The 21,875-nt window shown below is 35.4% G+C and overlaps 1 protein-coding gene across 2 annotated transcripts in view; it reads left to right on the plus strand.

Annotated features, from left to right (window-relative positions):
• Positions 1–21,875, plus strand: part of PTEN (phosphatase and tensin homolog) — a 102,979-nt gene that overhangs the window by 64,066 nt on the left and 17,038 nt on the right. The window contains exons 4-6 of one of the 2 annotated variants that reach the window (XM_040254696.1): positions 5,791–5,834; positions 7,623–7,861; positions 21,721–21,862. In XM_040254696.1, the coding sequence (XP_040110630.1) occupies positions 5,791–5,834; positions 7,623–7,861; positions 21,721–21,862 (425 nt within the window). Of the gene's footprint in view, positions 1–5,790; positions 5,835–7,622; positions 7,862–17,577; positions 18,185–21,720; positions 21,863–21,875 lie in introns of those variants that run through there. The other variant, XM_040254697.1, reaches the window with a different exon arrangement.

The raw sequence follows: 21,875 nt of genomic DNA on the forward strand, positions 1-21,875 counted from the left end.
TGTGTGGTATGTATAAATGGTGCATTGGAAAAATTTTTAATCCCAAGTTATGTATACTATCCACTATTTAATTTCTGTAGAGTTTATCAGATGTAAGAAGATTCTTTTCTAGAGTGGGCTTTCAGATAGTCACCAAAAAATTAAAGCGTCTCTGTGCCTTATTGGGAGAAGGCAATGGCGAGCCACTCCAGTATGGATGGAGGAGCCTGGTAGGTTACAGTCCATGGGGTCACGAAGAGTCTGACATGACTGAGCGACTTCACTTTCACTTTTCAATTTCACACACTGGAGAAGGAAATGGCAACCCACTCCAGTGTTTTTCCCTGGAGAATCCCAGGGACGGCGGAGCCTGGTGGGCTGCCGTCTGTGGGGTCGCAGAGAGTCGGCCACGACTGAAGCGACTTAGCAGCAGCAGCAGTGCCTTATTGGCTTATGGGATGTTGCTTATTTACCTTTAATTTGGGGATCTTTGTGCTCTAATAAGACTTCAGAAGATCTGAGAGTGACATACGTGCAGGTGTTGTTTCTCTTAGTTGTAAAATGATTTCCTCAGATCCACAAAGAAGCAGACATTTACTGAGTGCCTGTTACATGTTGGACATTCTAAAACGTTAGCTAGTGCAGAGGTGAATAAGATGTCGTTCCAGCCCTCAAGTAATTAATCTAATGTAAAAAGTAGACAAAGTATTATAGAAGAGGTAACTCTTGTATAGAAGAGAGCTATGTGGACAACAGTCAAAATAGTAATTGCCTATTACAGGGAAGATTTCATAAAGAACACAATGCTTGAGCTGAGGTGAAAAGAATCATGAAGGTTGACCTACAGGCTTAGGAGGAGGGAAGATGGTGTTGTAGACCTAGACAATGGCATGTGAGAAGCTTGGTGGTGTAATACTGTCTAGGAATATGCCATAATTAAGCCAGATTTGGCCAGATTGGGTCCATTATGGTCAGATTATGGTGTGTGGAGGGAGCAGTGGTATTAAAATAATCAAATGAAAGAAAGTAACAGGTGCTGTAGAAACTTAGTTAAGGTGGCACCCCACTCCAGCACTCTTGCCTGGAAAATCCCATGGATGGAGGAGCCTGGTGGGCTGCAGTCCACAGGGTCTCGAAGAGTTGGACACGACTGAGTGATTTAACTTTCGCTTTTCACTTTCATGCATTGGAGAAGGAAATGGCAACCCACTCCAGTGTTCTTGCCTGGAGAATCCCAGGGACGGGGGAGCCTGCTGGGCTGCCGTCTATGGGGTCGCACAGAGTTGGACATGACTGAAGTGACTTAGCAGCAGCAGCAGCAGTTTACAAATGATCTGTGCATATATCTTTCTCTTTTCTGGATTAACCTCTTCTGCAACAACTTTTGTTGCAGGTGCCTGAGGTTTATGTGGAGGAAAATAAGTTTCAGAGTTTTGTAATTTTTGAAGAAATGGATTCAGAATTTAAGTTTAAAAAAAAAAAAAGAGGTCATGAACTAACTGTCAAAGCTGGAGTCCACTAAATGAGTCCTTTTGGATTTAGACTCTCAGGATTGAGCATGTAGAGCCCCAGAAGGAAGACTTTAACATTATATCCAAAGAAAAGAAAGGAAATACTTTTCATTCCTGTATGCAATGGCTTCCTGCTTCCAGAATTTAGAACTTAGGTTTGTACTGTCAGTATTGTGGGTCACTTGTGTTATTTGGTTAAAGTTGGCATTGGGATCTAGCCTGGAAACTTGATTGCCTGTTTGTATATCCAAACATTGGACTCTCAAGTTAATGAATTGTCTCATTATTAGTTGAGAGTAGCTTTTGGTGCACATATTTTAACTCGCTTATTCCCCCATCCATTTAATGGAATCATAGAACTGGAAAGTACCTGAAAGAGATCATTTAGTCCAACCTTCTCATTTTACAGATGGGGAATCTGAGGCCTAGAGAAGTTAAGTGAGTTGAACAAGGTCACACAGGTACATATGTTAGCAGACCATCCACTGTTGATACCAATATTCCCTTTCTGGTTTTTTTGTTTGTTTTAATCTCCCCAAATTTTACTTTCTTCAGAAATTTCTAGAATTACCAAGTTGTAGAATGTTTTGATTTCTGACATCATTTTTCAATCTTCTTTACCTATCCCTGTTTATATTTCTGGCTCTGGGTAAGTGAGTCTGATAAGTAGCAGATGTTTCTATTTTGTTTCTTTTATTTTTAGGATATTAATAACATGTGATATATGTCTTTGAAACCATATGTAAGTGGAAAGACCTTAAAATACTTATGCTTAACATACCTATATTCAGTAGTATATTAAAGTTTTTTATAGCAACTATGACATAATGTGGATGTAGATGAGTTCTTAACATGGACTTTCTAATAATTGACTATCTGTTTATATCTCTATATTATTGGGCATTCAGTAAGGTTATTTTAAGAAAGGACAGAATTAACTTCAAATCATTAACCAAATTCAGATATACTTGGTGAATTAGTACATTAATCAGTTTGTTTTGTGCAAGTGTGTATATTTCATCTTTGTATGTTCCTCTATAATCTATCTTCTGAGGGGGGTAAGGTGAGGGGGAAGGTACAATATAGTTTTTGCCTCTGAGGAAGTTAAATGTTCCTTAGATACTAATATTTAAAAGGTTGACTGTTTCATCATATATTCTCTTTTACATACAACTCTCCATCCTTTTGTGGTAAACTTTTAGCTGTTACTAATTTTTATCTATTAAGTTTTCTTTTGTAAGATAGGGATAGTTCTGTTGAAGAAAGTAGAGACCTACATGCCTAGCTGAATCTATGGCGAGTCTCACTTCCCTGGAAGCTTTTCCTATTAATCTTATCCCTTTCTTAATTTTCTGCTGCTTCATAAAAACTCTTTCAGTGTATCTTCATTTTTCTTATCTCTTAAAAGCCAAAGGAGATGATGATTTTAAAAAGATGTCTTTTGAGTTCTCTTTATAAGGAAGCATAAATGGTTAAATCTTCCTAACTCTTGTCTTGGTCAAATCCCATTTCCCATTCATGTATATTCAGTTTTGGTTTGTTTTGAAAAACTTGTCCTATCACAAAAAAATTTATAAGGAATAGTGTATGTGTGTATTTGTGCAGTTATCAGAGAAGGTTTTAATTGAGGGTCTTCTTTTTTACCCTACTAACCTCTTCCCAGATCACTTTTATCCCTACGAGACCCAGTATATGTTTTTACATACTCCCTATCCATACTTGTAGAGAGTTTTGCAATTTTTTAGTCATGTTTTCATTATCACTGTTTGTTGGTTCTGTTTTGCCAAATAATGCTCTTGTAGGAATGCTGACTTGGACTAAAATTTGTTATTGTTTTCTAAACTGTTTTATATTCTTTATTTTATGTGGAAGTGTGAAACAGTACTGAAAAAAGTTCAGCTTTTGTAATCAGAAGTGCTGGGCTCTTCCATTTATATATTGTGGTTTGGGACAAGTTTTGTAATGCTCATATATAAGCTGGAGATAATACTAACTCTTATATGGTTGTGAGGATGAATTTGAAAACAAGGGATCTTGGTTGTACGGTATGCACATCTAGTAGACATTTAGTAGCTCATTGTTTTCACTTTCCCTCCGTTTTTTTCCTGTTAACGATATTACTTGAGAATCAAAGTATGAAGGTAGTCATAGTGTTTGAGCTGCTGGAAAAGTATGGGAATTTTATAGATAACTGAAGCTGTATAAAATTCAAAGTGTTTATTTTTGTCTTGCTGTCATGAGACCAGTTTCTTAGAATTGTTTCCTGGCATATAGTGCTCCCCTTGTCTCCTAAGCTCTATCTTTTCATGATTCCTTATAAAATATTCCATTATGGACTCTTTGGCTTCCCTGGTAGATCAGATGGTAAAGGATCTGCCTACAATGTAGGAGACCTGGATTTTATCCCTGGGTCAGGAAGATCCCCTGGAGAAGGAAATGGCAACCCACTCGAGTATTCTTGCCTGGAGGAGTCCATGGATGGAGGAGCCTGGCAGGCTGCAGTCCATGGGGTCGCAGAGTCAGACACAACTGAATGACTAACACTTTCATTTTCACAGATTCTTCACTATTGACCATACTCCTCTTTAATCTGTACCAAAGAGTGTAAAATAGTACTATTTTCATGGTTAGTTAGTTCTCTTCATTATGTCATTTTTAAATAATTTAAGTGAATATGAAATTATTTAGCAAGGATGTGTATGTATGCATGTCATTATTAAATAAATTTTCTTTCTAGCAAACTCAATATACTGAATTATAATATCCTAAAATGGGAAAACTTGGTTTTCAGTGGTAGTATAAAAGTTGATTTGTTTCAGATCTGACCAGTTAAAAATTAGTGGATTGCAGTTTGCTTAGAGTTATTTCAACTTTCATGTGACTTTTTTTTTTTTTTTTTTTTTTGGCCACAACCACAAGGCTTGTGGAATATTAGTTCCCTGACGAGGGATTGAACCTGGGCCCTCGGCAGTGAGAGCACCTTCCTAATCATTTGACTGCCAGGAGATTCCCTATCTTCATGTGGATTTCAGTTTAAAAACTGTTTAAAATAAAAGAACTTTACAGATATTCTCAGGATTTTTAAATGTAAAACACAGGTCCATAACTGCTTATTTGAAACTCTTTGAACTAGTTTTGTTTCAGCATTCAGAATTTTTCAGTTTTTTTAGAACGTTAACATGGAAACATATATTCTGTATTACATAACACCCCAGCAGGATTTGGAACAGTACCTAGAATAGATTGTTTCACTCTTTGTTCTAAATGTATTTCTATTAATTAAAGACTACACATTTTTATCAGCTCAGATCTAGTTCTCCTGCAGTTGAGTTTACCATACAGTTAAGAGAAAATTTCAGATGTTTAAAAATTTGGGGATTTTGGCAGTCGCGGATTAAGAGGCTTTATTTGTTTTAAAGTGCTGAATTTTTGAAAATACCTGGTTTGGCTAGTTGTTGGAGTTACCAGGATGCTGCAGACCATAAACTCAAATGTATGGAATCCCTTTCTGAGCCTGTAAATGTGGCCTGTTAATCATGAGTCAGCCAGTGCATGATAGCAAATGTGTGACTACTGGTAAAAAGACAAATTTTAGCATGCTGTAAATATGCTAAGTCAATGTTTTTCTGTATTGATTTTACTTACTACTCTTTCATTACTCTCAGACTTTAATTAAAACTTACAGTCTAAGAGATTATTGAAAAAGATGACCTTTGGCTTATCTATGGAGGGAAAGATAAGGTTTAAAATAACTCAGTAAATGTTGTGTTTGAGTAGATTAGCATCATCCACTTTCATTCTTTGCTTTAAATTTTCCCCTACTTTTTTTTTAACTTTTAACATACACCTTTTAGTAAATATTAGTAAATAGAGAAAACTATGTATGCTCAATTATAAGGCAAAGATAAAATTGAAACTAGTTAGTTATTTACACATACTTGTGAAATAAAAAACACATCCTTTAGCATGTATAATTTTCATAAAGGAAATGGTGAAGGTGTGGATGCAGGTGAATTTGCCCTGTTTTATATTAGTGACATTACAGGTTTTGTAACCAAATGTATAAGTTCTGATTGTGTACACTTAGCATTTTAAACCTAGATTTCTTTAATTGTAAAATGTGGATTAAAGAATGGGACCTACTTCATAGGATTCTTAGGATTAAAAAAAGTAGTTAATGTAAGATATTTAAGATAATGCCTGGTATATTATAAAGGTTCAGAAAATGTTTGTTACTATTGCTCTTTTTTTCCTCAAGTGCACAAGATAATTTTATATCAAATTAAAATTTTTCTTTTAGATGTGCTGAAAGACATTATGATACCGCCAAATTTAATTGCAGAGGTAAGTACAGGTATACATATTATGTTAGATAACTTGAAGCCAACAGTCTAAATTTTACTGTCATACCAATAATGAATAATCTCAAGTATTAAGCAATATATTTATGTTAAAGATGGTCTGAGAAAATTTGAAATTAACTTTGCTGTTGTGGTTTTGGAAATACGTATCATGTAAATGAGGACGACTAAATTGAATTAAGTGAAAACTAGGAGAAGTTTATAGACTGACAGAATAGAGGGTTATATCTGTGATTTGAGGCATTTGGCATAATAGTAAGAGATTACAGGGAGAAAGGAGAGTGACTTAATTCTGTAATGGAACATGACCTGCACAGTGGAAAAGCGTATAATGAAATATGGATAAATGGAGCCTGATAGATGAGAGCAAAAACTGCTTTAAGTGAGTTATTCTCCAGGTGTAGCATATTTTATCTCAGAGTCCACAAAAACTTTCATTTGTGTTTGTGAAACTCTTTGAACCCCGAGAGACCTGAAACGTTGAGACGCTTGGCAAGATGCTGCTGTGATAGTCACAAAGAGAAAGTTGATGCTGTGAGCTACAGATTAATATATTTGCCATTGTTCCTTCCTAAATATTTAGGGACAGACTTTGAAACAGTTGGTTTAAGAATTTAGAAGTGCTAATAACTGAGAGCTAGGGTAGATTTATTACTAAGAATGTTTCATTTTTAGTGGATTTTTGCTGTTTACTTGTCAGAGTGTCTTAATCGAGCTTTATCCACCTTCGAATAGACATTTAACAGGTTTTCCTGGATATTTTTGTATGCCACTGCGGAAATGAAGGTGAAATGATGGCCCAGCTAGGCAGATGACTAAATCAGAGCTGTCCTGATGACTCCCTGCGGCAGCAGTCATTGTCTGAAGAGCTGCTCTGCCAGACCAAAGGCTTAGTTGAGTGTGTCTTCTGTCACATTATGAATGGTTTGGTTGAAGATATAAGAGACATACTTTTCACATATTTAAGGGACACAAAGGATAATTAGTTGAATGTTAGTCAGGATTTTTATAGAGTGGAACCTAGGCAGAGACCAATAAGATAAAATTTAAGTTGATATATTTAAAGTCTTATTTCTAGAAAAAAAAATTTTTTTAAACCTCAACCCCAACTATGGGGAACAGAGAAGTTTTGAGTTCTTATAACTTATGTGAAAAGTCCTGAAACTTTGCTTTGATAAACTTTGCTGCAGTTGTATACATTATAAAAAAAAATTTTTTTTAAGTGTCTTTTGTAAATGTCTTTGGAATTGTGTGTACGCAAGAGTTACATTTTCGAGACCATCTTTAAAATAATATGCTTGGCCTTTCTGTTATATAAAGCATAAAATGCCAACTTTTGCATTGTTGATTTATTAGTGATCTGTACTTTCTTTGGAATACATATTTTGTGATAATGCAATATTATAGATATTACAGTTCCCTTTGCTAGAAAATGTATTGAGAGCCTGGATAAGAGGCTCATGTGATGTTTCATTTTGAGTTTACCTCTTTCTCTGTTATGTTGTGACCTCTGATATGTTGCTACTCCATTGCCTCCATCATAAAGTGAGGAAAATAATACTTGGCTTACCTATCGAATGGATAAATTTGAGTTAATGAGAGATTATTTTCTGTTCAAAAATTAGAAAATTATCAGATAATAAATTATTTTTCTCTATAGTTGAGATATTTTTAAACTATTTGTATGCAACATTTCTAAAGTTAACCTACTTGTCATAAGCAATTCAAGTGAGATTATTTTCTTATTCTGAGGTTATTTTTTTTATCACAGTTGCACAGTATCCCTTTGAAGACCATAATCCACCACAGTTAGAACTTATCAAACCCTTTTGTGAAGATCTTGACCAATGGCTAAGTGAAGATGACAATCATGTTGCAGCAATTCACTGTAAAGCTGGAAAGGGACGAACTGGTGTAATGATTTGTGCATATTTGTTACATCGGGGCAAATTCTTAAAGGCACAAGAGGCCCTAGATTTCTATGGGGAAGTAAGGACCAGAGACAAAAAGGTAAGTTACGTTTGATTTTTTTTTCTTCTGTCTTCTTAGATCTGAGAATTTATTGGAAAATAAATTTTCACAAAGATAATTGGTAACCCTTATTTTCCTTCCTCTAAACATTTAAGTCAGTATGCTACCTTAACTTTCATATGAGCAAATGGCAGATTCATTCAAGTTTTTCTCTTCATACCTGCATTTTCATATCATGCTGGCAGATCTTACCTATTAACAGGATTGCAAAGTTTGGTCTCATGAAATCTTTACAAAGTATTTTATTTTTTTTTTATTTTTTTTTTTTTTACAAAGTATTTTAAAAAGTAGCACATTGATCAAAAGTAAGATTTATATTCCTGAAGCTTGCTTGAAAATAAAATGTCTGTGGATAATAGCTTGGATATCATTACTTAGTAAAGTGTGATCTTTACTTTTATAATACATAAAGATTGTTTTTTGATTTGAATATTTGTAAGTGAAATTATAATTAAGATTAGTCAAAGGTTCTTCTCTTATTCAGAAAACCAAAGGCTGCTAAAAATCATTGACAAATTTGTGTAATACAAGTGAACTCTTGGAGAATTTTTACAGTGATTTTCAAGGAATTTATTTCTTTGGATAGTAAGTATGACAAAACATGTTTACATTTCTTGCAAAGGGAGTTTGTACATTTCTGTCTCTAAGAAAGAAAAAAAACCAAAGTACTTATAGGGGAAAGAGAGCTCTATTGAGGAAGACATCTGAACTTTATGTGAAAATTTATTATATTTTAGTAATTTTTGCAATGAGGAGGGCTTTCTTTGAGTTTAATTTCTGTTTAACTTCAAAACAGAAACATAGGTGATCATAACTATCATTTTCAGCTGTATAGTTGCACTAATTTTTGTTTCTTTACTTCTTCCTCACCTGTTTTATTTGTTGTTACTTTTTTGAATTATATCTAAAGATACAAAAGCATGGTTTATTGATGATAGTTTACAAAATTAAATCTTAATGCATGATTTGGTGAATATTGATTATAATAATTTGCTATACATTTCTGTATACTGAGTGTACCGTGGAATGATAAGCACTAAAATGAATTCCAGAGCAGAGGACCTGAGATGTTTATTTTGGTTCATTCTTTCTTCATGTAGAGGGAAACAGCTGCTTTTACTAACTGAAAATACAGAAGGTAAATTTTTCTGTACTTAAGTGAATAAATGTAGGACAGCACAAGGAAAAGAGACTGAATGAGAAGAAAAGCTAGACAGATGGATCAAATTAAAGTACAGTCACTGAAGCAGTGGTAGAAATGTAAAACAGGGTTGATGAGCACCACACAGTTTGGTCATTGAAAAGAAAGAAGGTAAAAAGAATTTAAAATAAAAATAGAAAACTTGTGTAATGTGAAGCCAGAACTAGCTTTCAGTCCAATTCAGTCACTCAGTCGTGTCTGACTCTTTGCGACCCCATGGACCAAAGCATGTGAGGCTTCCCTGTCCATCACCAACTCTGGAGTTTACCCAAACTCATGTCCATTGAGTCAGTGATGCCATCCAGCAATCTCATCCTCTGTTGTCCCCTCAATCTTTCCCAGCATCAGGGTCTTTTCAAATGAGTCAGCTCTCCAAATCAGGTGGCCAAAGTATTGGAGTTTCAGCTTCAACATCAGTCCCTCCAATGAACACCCAGGACTGATCTCCTTGCAGTGCAAGGGACTCTCAAGAGTCTTCTCCCGACACCACAGTTCAAAAGCATCAATTCTTCGGTGCTCAGCTTTCTTTGTAGTCCAACTCTCACATCCATACATGACTACTGGAAAAACCATAGCCTTGACTAGATGGACCTTTGTTGGCAAAGTAATGTCTGTGCTTTTTAATATGCTGTCTAGGTAGGTCATAGCTTTTCTTCCAAGGAGGAAGCGTCTTTTAATTTCATGGCAGTAGTCAGCATCTGCAGTGATTTTGGAGCCCCAAAAATAAAGTCAGCCACTGTTTCCACTGTTTCCCCATCTATTTGCCATGCAGTGATGGGACCAGATGCCATGACCTTAGTGTTCTGAATTTTGAGCTTTAAGCCAACTTTTTCAATCTCCTCTTTCACTTTCATCAAGAAGCTCTTTAGTTCTTCTTCACTTTCTGCCATAAGGGTGGTATCATCTGCATAGCTGAGGTTACAGGTACTTCTCCCGGCAGTCTTGATTCTAGCTTGTTCTTCATAGAACTAGCTTTAAGGTAGGGACTTTTAAACTATTTATGTTATATACCTTTTTAAAAATATGAAAAAGTCTATAAATATTCCCTGAATTTTGTTTCACTTTTTTATGCCAGAATCAGTGGCCACTGCTTGAGAGTAATGAATAAATCCAAGCAGTACAGATTAACCAAAATTAAACTTTGGTGTTCTGCTCAGTAGTAAATTTTATGAAAGAGTCCTACCATTTAGCCTTTAACACATTGAAACTATGCCATTGTCTTTGACTTGGCAATTTTTATGTCACAGTTGATATCCAGTTAGCTTTGACTTTATTCTTGGTGAAAACAAACGCTCAGAACCCTATCTCATGAAAGAGCAAACTGCGATTGTTTTTTTTTTTGGCCAGATGAAAGTAGGCTTGTGTTAGCAAATAAGAATTCTCTGAGACTTTTCAGATAAATTCATTTTGCATAATTTTCTTTGTCTTCTAGTTATTGAGATCATTTTTGGCAAGATCCTGCATGTGTTAGGAAGGAAAGGATTATGACTCCACAGTTTTGTTTCAATATTGAAGAGTTAAGTTGTGTTAATGAATTCATATATTATGCTATAGTATTTGTCTTCCTAAAGCCAGTGAACTTAATGTGTAGCAAAGAATTGCATAGATGCTACCACTTGTTGACAAAAACCTGATAAGAATTCTTTATTTAAAGTCCTGACTTTGCTGAATTTGGCACCTCTCTCAACAGTAGATTTTTTTGTGACAAATCCTCTTGCACAGTCTGTGATTCAAAACTTGGCTCTTGTGAAGCAGTAGGATACTTTCACAACAGTAGATAAGCTTTCTCTTAGGATTACTGGTAGAGTACTATACACTAGTGCATTCTGGTGAACACAGGATGGAGTCTCAGTGACAGGTAGAACTTCTGATTTTACTAGAACCATAAAACCATGTTTTGCTAGGCATTAAGGTTGTACTGTCTGTCTACAGAATAATGAGATTGTTTCAGAAGCCTTTTTCTGGGCCAAGAAGCTTCACCGTTTTGAAAATGTTAATGTCCTCTGAAGTTTCCAAAAAGGACTCCAAATCAGGAGTTATTGTTTGTGTCACCATGCATGTATTTGATGAAAACTAGTAGCTGGCTAAGCTGAGACGTCATATGCTGAAGAGAAGTGGCACCTCCAGCCCTTTCATGACCTGCTTCATAGTTTTCAGGGTTTTTTGGAATGGAAAAAATTGTTTGATAGAGGTACTACAACAGTCTTACTTTTTCTGTTGCAAACTACAAGTATAACTTCATCTGATGGTTAGAAATAATAATATATATATAATAATATGTTTTTAACTTTTAAAAATATGTCTTTCTCTTAAAAACTTAATGGAAAATAAAAATAAGAACGCTTAGAAAAATAAACTTTCTCTTATCATAAGAAAATTTAGTGGAGCATATTAAACTGATGTTATCTAACTGTGGAATTTTTCCAGAGAAATAAGTATCTTATAATAAATATAATTGATTATCCAAAGTAGTTTTAGTCTTGAAAAATCTGCTAAGAGATTTATCCTCTTACCAGTATTTTAGGTTGAGTCTGTGAATTTGCATTTTTGAAATTATGAACCACAATTATAGAAGATACATGCATTTTATTGGTTTTGCAGTTTGTGTAGGATTAATTTTATTAGAACTGTCTTTAATGTTCTTTTGCTTGTATCCTTAACTGTCTGAGCTGTCAGGGAAGCCCAACTTTAACTACAGAGAAATGCTAAGATACTGAAGAAAGTTATGTCTTTGTGACATTTTTATAGGAGCAAGACGTTTCTTCTCCTCTTTCCCCTTCCCCTCCCTCTCTCCTACCCTCTCTACCATGTTGCTCCTCCCCCTTGATTTGAAGAAAGAGGAGCTAGTTGTCCTGTTTTTGTTTTAAGATTTATAGACTTTGCAGAGACCCTCCTCAGATTAATCTAGTACGGTCTTGCCATTTTTCTCGGTATACTTGGTACAAATTAGATGGTAGAGTAGTGGGTGCCTCTTTACCATAAAATGTGCAGTTAGTAATACCCAAATAATACTTCAGGGTTTGATTGTTGCAGAGAAGTCAAAGTACAACTGATAACCTCTTACTTAAAAAAAGTTTTCTGAGAGTAGGATAACTCCTTGAGGGAAGACTCTCTTATTCAGTAATTTATAAGAAAGCAGTCATGTTATTACTTTTCTAGGAATCATTTCTTTGCATATTTGGTCTTTACCTTACGAGCACATGGCAAAAAGTCTAAAATGAGCTGTTGATGGTTCCCACTCAAATAAAGCTTCTAGGGTTGCTTCCCATCTAGTCTATGACTTACCCTATCTGCATTTGTACTTACATTTCAGAATTAAAATAGATAACCATATTTATCACCAACTATGAATTGAATTAAAATGCCCTACTAATACTGGTAAGTGTATATTTTGGAAAGATGCTCCATATTTCTGAATTCAGAGAGACAAACTTCTATTCCTGACAAACATACCCCAAATCTCTGCTATTCCTTTGTTTTCTCCCTTCTAGAATGGTGGCAGATTAAGTATGCATCAATACTTACTTTCTTTAACTGTTAGGAAAAAATTTTGAGATTTTGATTTTCTTTTTGAGAGGGTTTGTTTTCAAAGCAGTTATTAAAGTTCTTGTGTGTTATGATCTCTATACATGAATTCATTAGCTTGTCTTTAATGAAGACTTCTGTCTTCTAGAAGTAATAGACACTTTATTCTGAGTGACCCCAAGAAGAGGAAATTTTCTAGTTTCTTTGAGGAATGAATTTATGTGCTAGTATAATCAGGTTATTTTTTTCTGGTCTATTTATTAAGTTTCCCCATATGGTAACCTAATGAAAATTTCTCATCTTCATTTCAAACAAAGTAAGCTATAATTATCCTCTTTTTTGGCTTAGTAAAGCTGACTATAAGGTTTTTATTTTTTCTAACACAGTAATTCTCCTGGGCTAAACTTGTGTTTTGCTAATACATGGTATTTAAACCTGTTAGCCGATCTATATATGCATAAAGTTGTTATTATACCTTGAAGAATCTTTTGTTGTTTAGTCACTAAGTCATGTCTGACTCTTTTGCAACCTCATGGACCAGAGCACCACCAGGCTCCTCTGTGTGTGGGATTTCCCACGCAAGAACACCGGAGTGGGTTGCCATTGCCTTCTCCAGAGGATCTTACTGACCAGGGATCAAACCCTTGTCTTGTGCATTGGCAGGTGGTTTCCTTACCACTGAACCATGAAGAATCTTAGCAGTTATTTAATTCAGAACCCATTTAATATAAATGGTAAAACAGATTTGTAAAGATCATTTTCCCCTGGTCATTTAATCTGTGTAATAACTGAAAACCATGTCTCCTAACCTCAAATCCAGTATTCTTTCTACTGTACTATGTTCTCCTATCCAAATTAGTTTTATTATTTTAATCCCCAAAGCCAAAGTAAAAATAGAAATTTTTAAAAAGGAAAAAAGAAGTGTATTTTAATGTATTAGAACTCTTTCAGTTTTAAGTCACAGAAACCCAACTCAAAATAGCTTAAACATAAGGAGACATTTATTGGCTTGTATAAACCTAAAAACTCTGACCTGGATCTAGATGTTTAACATATGTCAGAAATCTGTCTCTCAACTCTCTTTTTTCATCTTTCTATATTTTAGGCAGACTTTTCACAAGTAATGGCAAGGTAGTAGCTCCGGGTTTACGTGCTACTTTAGCAACTGCAATGGAACGAGAGCTACAATTCAAGCAAAAATTTCTAGTTTAGGTTCTAGTTTACCTGAATTAGGGTATGTCCCGATCCTTAACCAAACATTCTAGCCAGAGGCTTGGGGCATATATCCAAAGCTGAAGACTAGGCCCCACCTCTTTCTCCCCACAAGTCACAGGGAGAGAGAGAGCATCCCAAAGGGGAAAGGATGCATCGTTGCTCTCTTCCCATTGCATTTGCCAAAGTAGACAGCATATAAACCTGTAGCTACACAAAGAGAAAAACAGCAGTTTTCTGTTTCATATTATTCTCAAGGATTCTGTGGTTAATGTACCACTGTTCAGCACACTTTATAATTAGTTTCATCAAACTGAAGCACAGTAATACTCTAAACTTTGGAGGTCTTTTGTCAGTGGGAAAAAGAAGAGTTCTGAGAGGTTGTGACATCTTTCAGTTTACATAGTATGCATACTGTTAGAAAACCCAGGACATAGGAGTAAAAAAAATTAGACTCTTATTTAGGTTCAGATCTTGTTTTTTAACAAAGTGATTATGTATTAGGACTATTTTCTTATCGCAGCTTAATATACAATAACTTGTGTCCATGGGGTCGCACAGAGTCGGACACCACTGAGCATCTGAGCATACACTGTTATATGATGTCATTGTAATAATCACCGTTCTTAAGAACCATATTTCTTCCTTTGTTGAATTACTTTCCTGTAATAATCTTATTGTGATCACTCTGAAACATGGGTTTCCAAATTTTCAAGCAAACAGTGTCATGTTAAAACATTTACATTGTTTCTGAGTTTAGATGTCCCAGTGAGTAGTTTACTGAGGAAGAAAATTACTTTTTAAACTGAGGAATCTAGATTGTAAGTTCATCTTGAAGAAGATGATATAACAGGGTTGATGCACAGCAAAATTTGTAAAACTGGACCAAGAATACCATTTTATATTAACACAGGGCACACTCCACAATGCAGACTTAGCAATGATAGGGTGTTAAACATAACATCACAATATATTAAGCAAAAACTGGAAGAAATTAGAAAAATAGATGGCAATGCTAGTAGAAATCTTTTTAACGTACTTTAAGATTGTACGTGCGTGCTCCTTTGCTCAGTTGTGTCCGAGTCTTTGTAACCCCGTGTACTGCAGCCCCCCAGGCTTCTCTCTTCATGGGATACACCAGGTAAGAATATCGGAGTGCATTGCTGTTGCCTCCTCCAGGGGATCTTCTGGACCCGGGGATCAAACCCGTGTCTCCTGCATCGGCAGGCAGGTTCTTTACCACGGAGCGACCTGGGGAGCCCTCACTTGACCAGAAAGATACAAAATAAGAAGAGAATGTAGATTCCTTGGATAATATAATAAAACCCCATAAAATATATTTGTTTTCTCATTTTAAAAAGTTATAAATATTAATAATTCATTAGGCCAACCATAAAAATCTCATCTCCAAGTAGAAATATATAAGCTCCATCCCTTTGTTATAATTCAGTAGCATGAGAAAATTTGTTAAAATGTTTAATCAAACTAAATCAACTATTTGGAAACTTAAAAACTCTTAAATAATTTTCGGCCATTGAAGAAATAGAAATTCATATTAGGTATTTTTAAGCAAATTGGAGAGAGATGGATTAATAAAGATGAAAATATAAATTTATGAGTTAGCAAACAGCCATTTGAACTAATAAATCCAAACACTGATTGTATAAAAATGCCATTAAAATCAATACATCTTTTTGGAAGTCAATCAAAGGAAAAAGAGAAAACAGAAAAATCAGATGTTACGTTTGAGAGAGGAGATAGAACTACAGTGTGAAAGTGGTATTAAAAATTATATTCAGACCTATGCTAATGAATTTGAAAATGTTAGTGGAAAATGGACAGTTTTTTAAAAATTATTTTAATTGGAGGCTAATTACTTTACAGTCTTGTGGTGGTTTTGTCATACACTGACATGAGTCAGCCACAGGTGCACATGTGGCCCCATCCCGAACACCCCTCCCGCCTCCCTCCCCATCTCCGCCCTCTGGGTTGTCCCAGTGCACTGGCTTTGAGTGCCCTGTTTCACGCATTGAACTTGCACTGGTGATCTGTTTCACACATGGCAATATACATGCTTCAGTGCTTTTCTCTCAAATCATCCCACCCTCGCCTTCTCCCACAGAGTCCAAACGTCTGTTCTTTCTATCTGTGTCTCTTTCACTGTCTCGCCTATAGGGTCATCGTAACCATCTTTCTAAATTCCATACGTATGCGTTAGTATTCTGTATTGATGTTTCCTTTCTGACTTCTCCTGTGTAATAGGCTCCAGTTTCATCCATGTCATGAAAACCGATTCAGATGTGTTCTATGAGGGAAAATGTGTAGGAGCCTTCAAGAATTAAGTACCAGATTTGTATTTCAGCCTGCTATAATACCTTGAAGCATCAAATACTTATGTTATTTAAATTGGTCCAGGTGTTGGAAGGGATGTAACTTCCCAGAGGACTGCTCACATTGCCCTCCTACCTCAGTGTGATAAGTATAACATTTTTAAAACCAGAAAGCATAATACAGGGAAGGTTAAAAGTTTGGCCAAAAGTAAGAGTATGTGGAAAGGAGTTGTGAGAGAGAAGAGTAGAAAACGAAGTTGGACTTTATTTTTATGTTTGTTAAAAAATTACAGGCTTCTCTGGTGTGGCTCAGTGGTTAAGAATCTGCCTGCCAAGCAGAAGACGCAGGTTTGATCCCAGGGTTAGGAAGATTCCCTGGACAAGGAAACGGCAACCCACTCCAGTATCCTTGCCTGGGAAATCCCATGGACAGAGGAGCATGGGGTTGTGAAAGAGTTGGACATGACTTAGCAACTAAACAACAAACATGAAGAATTACAGTATTTGATAAACTTGTTCTTATTTGGGTAGACACTGGGAAGCCATTTAACATTTTGAATTAATTGTTTATGTGATTAATCTTATATTTTTGTCAAATTAAAAGTGTGTTTCCTTTGCTCTATGATAGTGATGATATTAGAAGAGATTTGGCCCTCAGATGCTAGAGAAAATAGTAAGTGAGTAATTAACAGAGGTTGGTCCATGCAAGAATATGAAAGCTTCAGCTCTGATATATTGTTTTTTATGTACTTGTGAGATTTCCAGCTCAAAATGTCCAGCCATGTGAATTCTGGACTGGGAGTGAGGAGTGAAGTCATATTGAGAGACACAGTTTTTGGAGTTAATGTGTAAGATTTATAATTAAACTACTGTAGTAGATGGGGAAACAGGGGAAACAGTGGCTGACTTTATTTTGGGGGGCTCCAAAATCACTGCAGATGGTGACTGCAGCCATGAAATTAAAAGACGCTTACTCCTTGGAAGGAAAGTTATGACCAACCCAGACAGCATACTAAAAAGCAGAGACATTACTTTGCCAACAAAGGTCTGTCTAGTCAAAGCTATGGTTTTTCCAGTGGTCATGTATAGATGTGAGAGTTGGACTATAAAGAAAGCTGAGTGCCGAAGAATTGATGCTTTTGAACTGTGGTGCTGGAGAAGACTCTTGAGAGTCCCTTGGGCTGCAAGGAGATCCAACCAGTCTATCCTAAAGGAGATCAGTCCTGGGTATTCACTGGAAGTACTGATGTTGAAGCTGAAACTCCAATACTTTGGCCACCTGATTTGGAGAGCTGACTCATTGGAAAAGACCCTGATGCTGGGAAAGATTGAGGGCAGGAGGAGAAGGGGACAACAGAGGATGAGATTGTTGGATGGCATCACCGACTCAATGGATGTGGGTTTGGGTGCACTCTGGGAGTTGGTGATGGACAGGGAGGCCTGGTGTGCTGCAGTTCATGGCATCGCAAAGAGTCGGACACAACTGAGCGACTGAACTGAGACTAAAGTAGATAGGATTGATATAAAGAGGGGACAGCTGAGATAGATTTTGGGGGGACAAGAAGAGAAGAAATAGCCAATAAAGATAAGAAAATACCATTAGAGAGTGTATCCTGTGAAAGAAGCAGGGAGTTTTCAGAATGCCAGCCAAACAGATGAGCCACAATGGTAGTAGGAAAACAATAGAAAATGACCACTAATGACCATTAGAACTAAAGACCTTTAAGAAATCAGCCTTATGCTAACAGATTTCCAAAAGTTAAGGAGACTTCTCTTCAAGAGTTTATAAGGAGAGAGAAGATGGAAGTTTGAGAGGATATAAGATTTGGGGAGAGAATAGGTTTTTGGTCTTAGAGTTGTATGCTTATTTTGGATAAAGGATGAGTTATCTGAGCTTTTTATTAGGATGGACAGGTGGAGAGAATAAAGGCCGATGTCAGAGAGGCGATAATTAATAGAACACTTGCAAAACTGGAACCAGTGTGAACATGAAGAGACACTTCTATAAAATATCAGCACTAAAAAGATTTTAAGGTGAGAGAAAATAATTCTGAGGGTGCTCACATTGGGTTACCTCAGGGTTTCCAGTAAAATGAGAACTTAGTTCTTTGACAGTGATGTTTGGAACCGGACAGAAAGAGAGGTGGATAAACAAAATGCTGAAAACATTGTAGTCGGGTGTTAATAAGTGTATACCAGAGGAAAGAGTTATTGAATGATACAGATTTGGAATTGGTGAGGCTGAGTAAAGACAGTAGAAATGTAAGCTAGAAGGAATAGTGGGAGGGACACGGAACATCCTCCTGGCCAGTGAATAAAAGGGAATAGAAGAAGCAGTGGCTGCTTTTTGAGATGATGGCCAGGAATGTGACGCTAAGTCAACCTTAGAATGCTAAGTTTAGCTAAAATTAAAGTGATTTTAATGTTTTACTTGAGGAAAAAAGTTAAGAATATAAGTAATTTTCTAGGAGAATATTTAGTGGTAGAGAGTACAACTATATTTTGGGGATGTAGTTATAGACCAGTTTAGCTTTAAAATTACTAATTCAAGAATAAAATTGATTTTATTAGTCTTAATTTAATGAAAAATGGAAAAATTTGAACATGTAATTTTTAATCTTCAAGAGCTTTTAAAGGTCAGCCCTTTTTTTTTTTAAGATCAGTAAGTTCATTTCTTAGATTAAAAAAAATATATGTATATATATTTAAGTTTAATCTTAACATTCAAGATGCTGTAGGTAAAACGTGCACATGAATCGTTGTTTCCAGTGTATGCATTCAGGATAAATGATGTTTAAAATGTTATAAATCACATTGTCAACTTAGTGTGGAAGTTTTAGTCGTTTTATTTCAAATCCTAGATTACATTGTGATTCATTGTATTGTTATTTAAATTTTAGTTAGGTGCATCTCTGCTGTGAGAGACAAGAATAGAGTGAGGACAACGTCTCAAGGGCTTATAGTACACATTTGGACCTTCCAACTTTTTTTTTTCCCCAAACAAAGCTAGAGTTTATTTATTATCAAATATAGAAATCTAACATAAAACTAAAACTGATTTGGTGGTGCTGAACTCCTAGCATTTGCTTGTCTGTATCTGTAAAGCTTTTGATTTCTCCACAAGTTTTAAATTTCTGTTAATTTGGACACATTGAATTTGAGATGCTGGTTAGCTAACAGATAAGGATTGCAAAGTTAAGATACAGAAAACTAATTATACATAATTTGATAGTAAAATAATACATTTAAATTACATTTTCCAGCATTTTTCTTTGAAATGTGTCAGTAATTTTGATTCTTGTAATTACACATTAACTACTCATTCATTGCTAGCAGCTATTAGATTCATAGTATTTTTTCTCTATGCATTTGCCTTTTTGTTAAGGATTAACTGAATTTCTAAAACCTGTATTACAGATAAACTACCAATCACTTGCTACTTGAATAAAATTAAAACTTTGAAAATCCTCTAGTTATTTCATGCACACTTATACCAAGAATGAAGATAAGGACAAAAAAGATCATCTTTCATTCCACTAAACCCCAATAAATAACTTGACAACTTGGTCGTCTTAAAGGTTTCCATTGATTTAATTTTTAAATTTCAATTTGATTTTAATTTTTAGACTAGATTATAAATATACATGGTTCAAAAAAGTCCCCCCCCCCATCCATCTTCTGTGTGCTGTTTCCCCCAACCTGCTTTGCAATTCTGTATTTTATCTTGATAAACATGAAAAGGGTTTTTTTGGGGGACAGGGTTGAGTGGAATTATGTAATGTGATATAGAGAATAATTTGAAGCTTAACAGTTTTTAAAATTTAATGATAATTTTTACATTGGTATTTGTAGCAGCTCTTAACACAGCTTTAGTTCTGTTTGTTTAAGAAAATATGTAGAACTAAAAATACTACAGTTCCAAAAATTATACCTTAAATATTTGGTAGAATTTCTAAAATCACTGATTCGGATTTCTGTAACATTTTGTTGTTTTAGCATGGTTTTGTGTTAACTTCATTTAGTGTTTAATCCCCATGAGAATCTTGTGAAGGTAGTATTATTGTCTTCATTTTCCTGAAGAAACAAAATTTGTGTTTTGACTATCAGCATTCACATCCAAGTCTCCTGATTGAATGATCTTTGTACTATAGCCATAATCGTAGATTTTGAAGTGACTTTTATCCATTATTTGGCACTTTATGTATTTTTTTAATTGCAATAAAATCATACTAACCTTTATGAAAGTACTGAAATGAATACCTATATACCTGCCATTCAACATACTTATCTTTAAACTTACATAAATGTGCTTTCTACTATTCATTGGGGAAGGAAAGCATAAAAGTCCAGAGATTTTACTACATAGGGCAATTTAGATGCATATCAGCATCTTTTAGATGTTATATCAAACATCTAAAAGAGAAATACTGCAAATTCTAGGTTGAATGTTTAAATTTTCCTGAAGTAATATTGTGTAACAGGAAAAGAAACCTTCAGTAAGTTCCCTAATACCTCATTTATTCAGCCCATTAGTGAATGCATTGCTGCCCACATTAGATTTTTTTTTTTCTTGAGGTAAGTGAGGGTCTCCATTTAAACACCACATGAATTGTATATATTTTTTAGCATTTGTATATTTGAGTGTCCCTTGGACAGCAAGGAGATCAAACCAGTCAATCCTAAAGGAAATCAACCCTGAATATTCATTAGAAAGACAGATGCTAAAGCTGAAACTCCAGTACTTTGGCCACCTGATAGGAAGAACTGACTCATTGGAAAAGACCCTGATGCTGGGAAAGATTGAAGGCGGGAGCAGAAGGGGACAACAGAGGATGAGATGGTTAGATGGCCTCACCAACTCAGTGGACATGATTTTGAACGAGCTCCAGGAGATAGTGAAAGACACAGAAGCCTGGCACGCTGCAGTTCGTGGGATTGCAAAGAGTCAGACATGACTTCGCAATTGAACAACAAGAAGAACATACTTAACTTTTCTAAAACATTATGTATTTCCAAGGTAACATAGTAGCTCAGGGACACCTCTAAGTACCCTTGTTATCAGATTTTAGCATACACTTGTGTCAGCCACATACTCTTGTTTTTGTTGGGTTCTAAAGCCAACATCTTTTTTTGCTGCTGCTATTTCTGTCTCATAAAGGCAATATGCCTTTATTTAGTTTGCTGATTCTTTTGCCTAGAAAATAATTCTTTTGCCTAGTATCCAGGTTTGTGAGGAATTTTGTTCTATAAATCCTTGGGGGGAACCCTATGAGTGAAGGCTTTTGACAGTTATTTTGGATATGCACTGGCCTTTGCTTATTGGGTGCATGGTTCAAAGGTTGTTATGACCATTGAATAGATGGGAGTGTTAGGATAATTGATTTTAAGGGAGAAGAGTTGTTATGATATTTCCTTCATATTGATGTTGCTTTGATTCACTCTATTACCAAGCTAGGTTTAAATGTTAGATCATTTGAGGTCAAATCTTTAATGTATATATGTTCTTCAGCAGACACAATGAAACTGGTCTTCTGACTTTGCCTTTTTGTCTTCTTTTGTCTGTTCACCAGGGAGTAACTATTCCCAGTCAGAGGCGTTATGTGTATTATTATAGCTACCTGTTAAAGAATCATCTGGATTACAGACCAGTGGCACTGTTGTTTCACAAGATGATGTTTGAAACTATTCCAATGTTCAGTGGTGGAACTTGCAGTAAGTGCTCTAA

Source organism: Oryx dammah, unplaced genomic scaffold (genome assembly GCF_014754425.2).
Source record: "Oryx dammah isolate SB20612 unplaced genomic scaffold, SCBI_Odam_1.1 HiC_scaffold_14, whole genome shotgun sequence".
NCBI lineage: Eukaryota > Metazoa > Chordata > Mammalia > Artiodactyla > Bovidae > Oryx > Oryx dammah.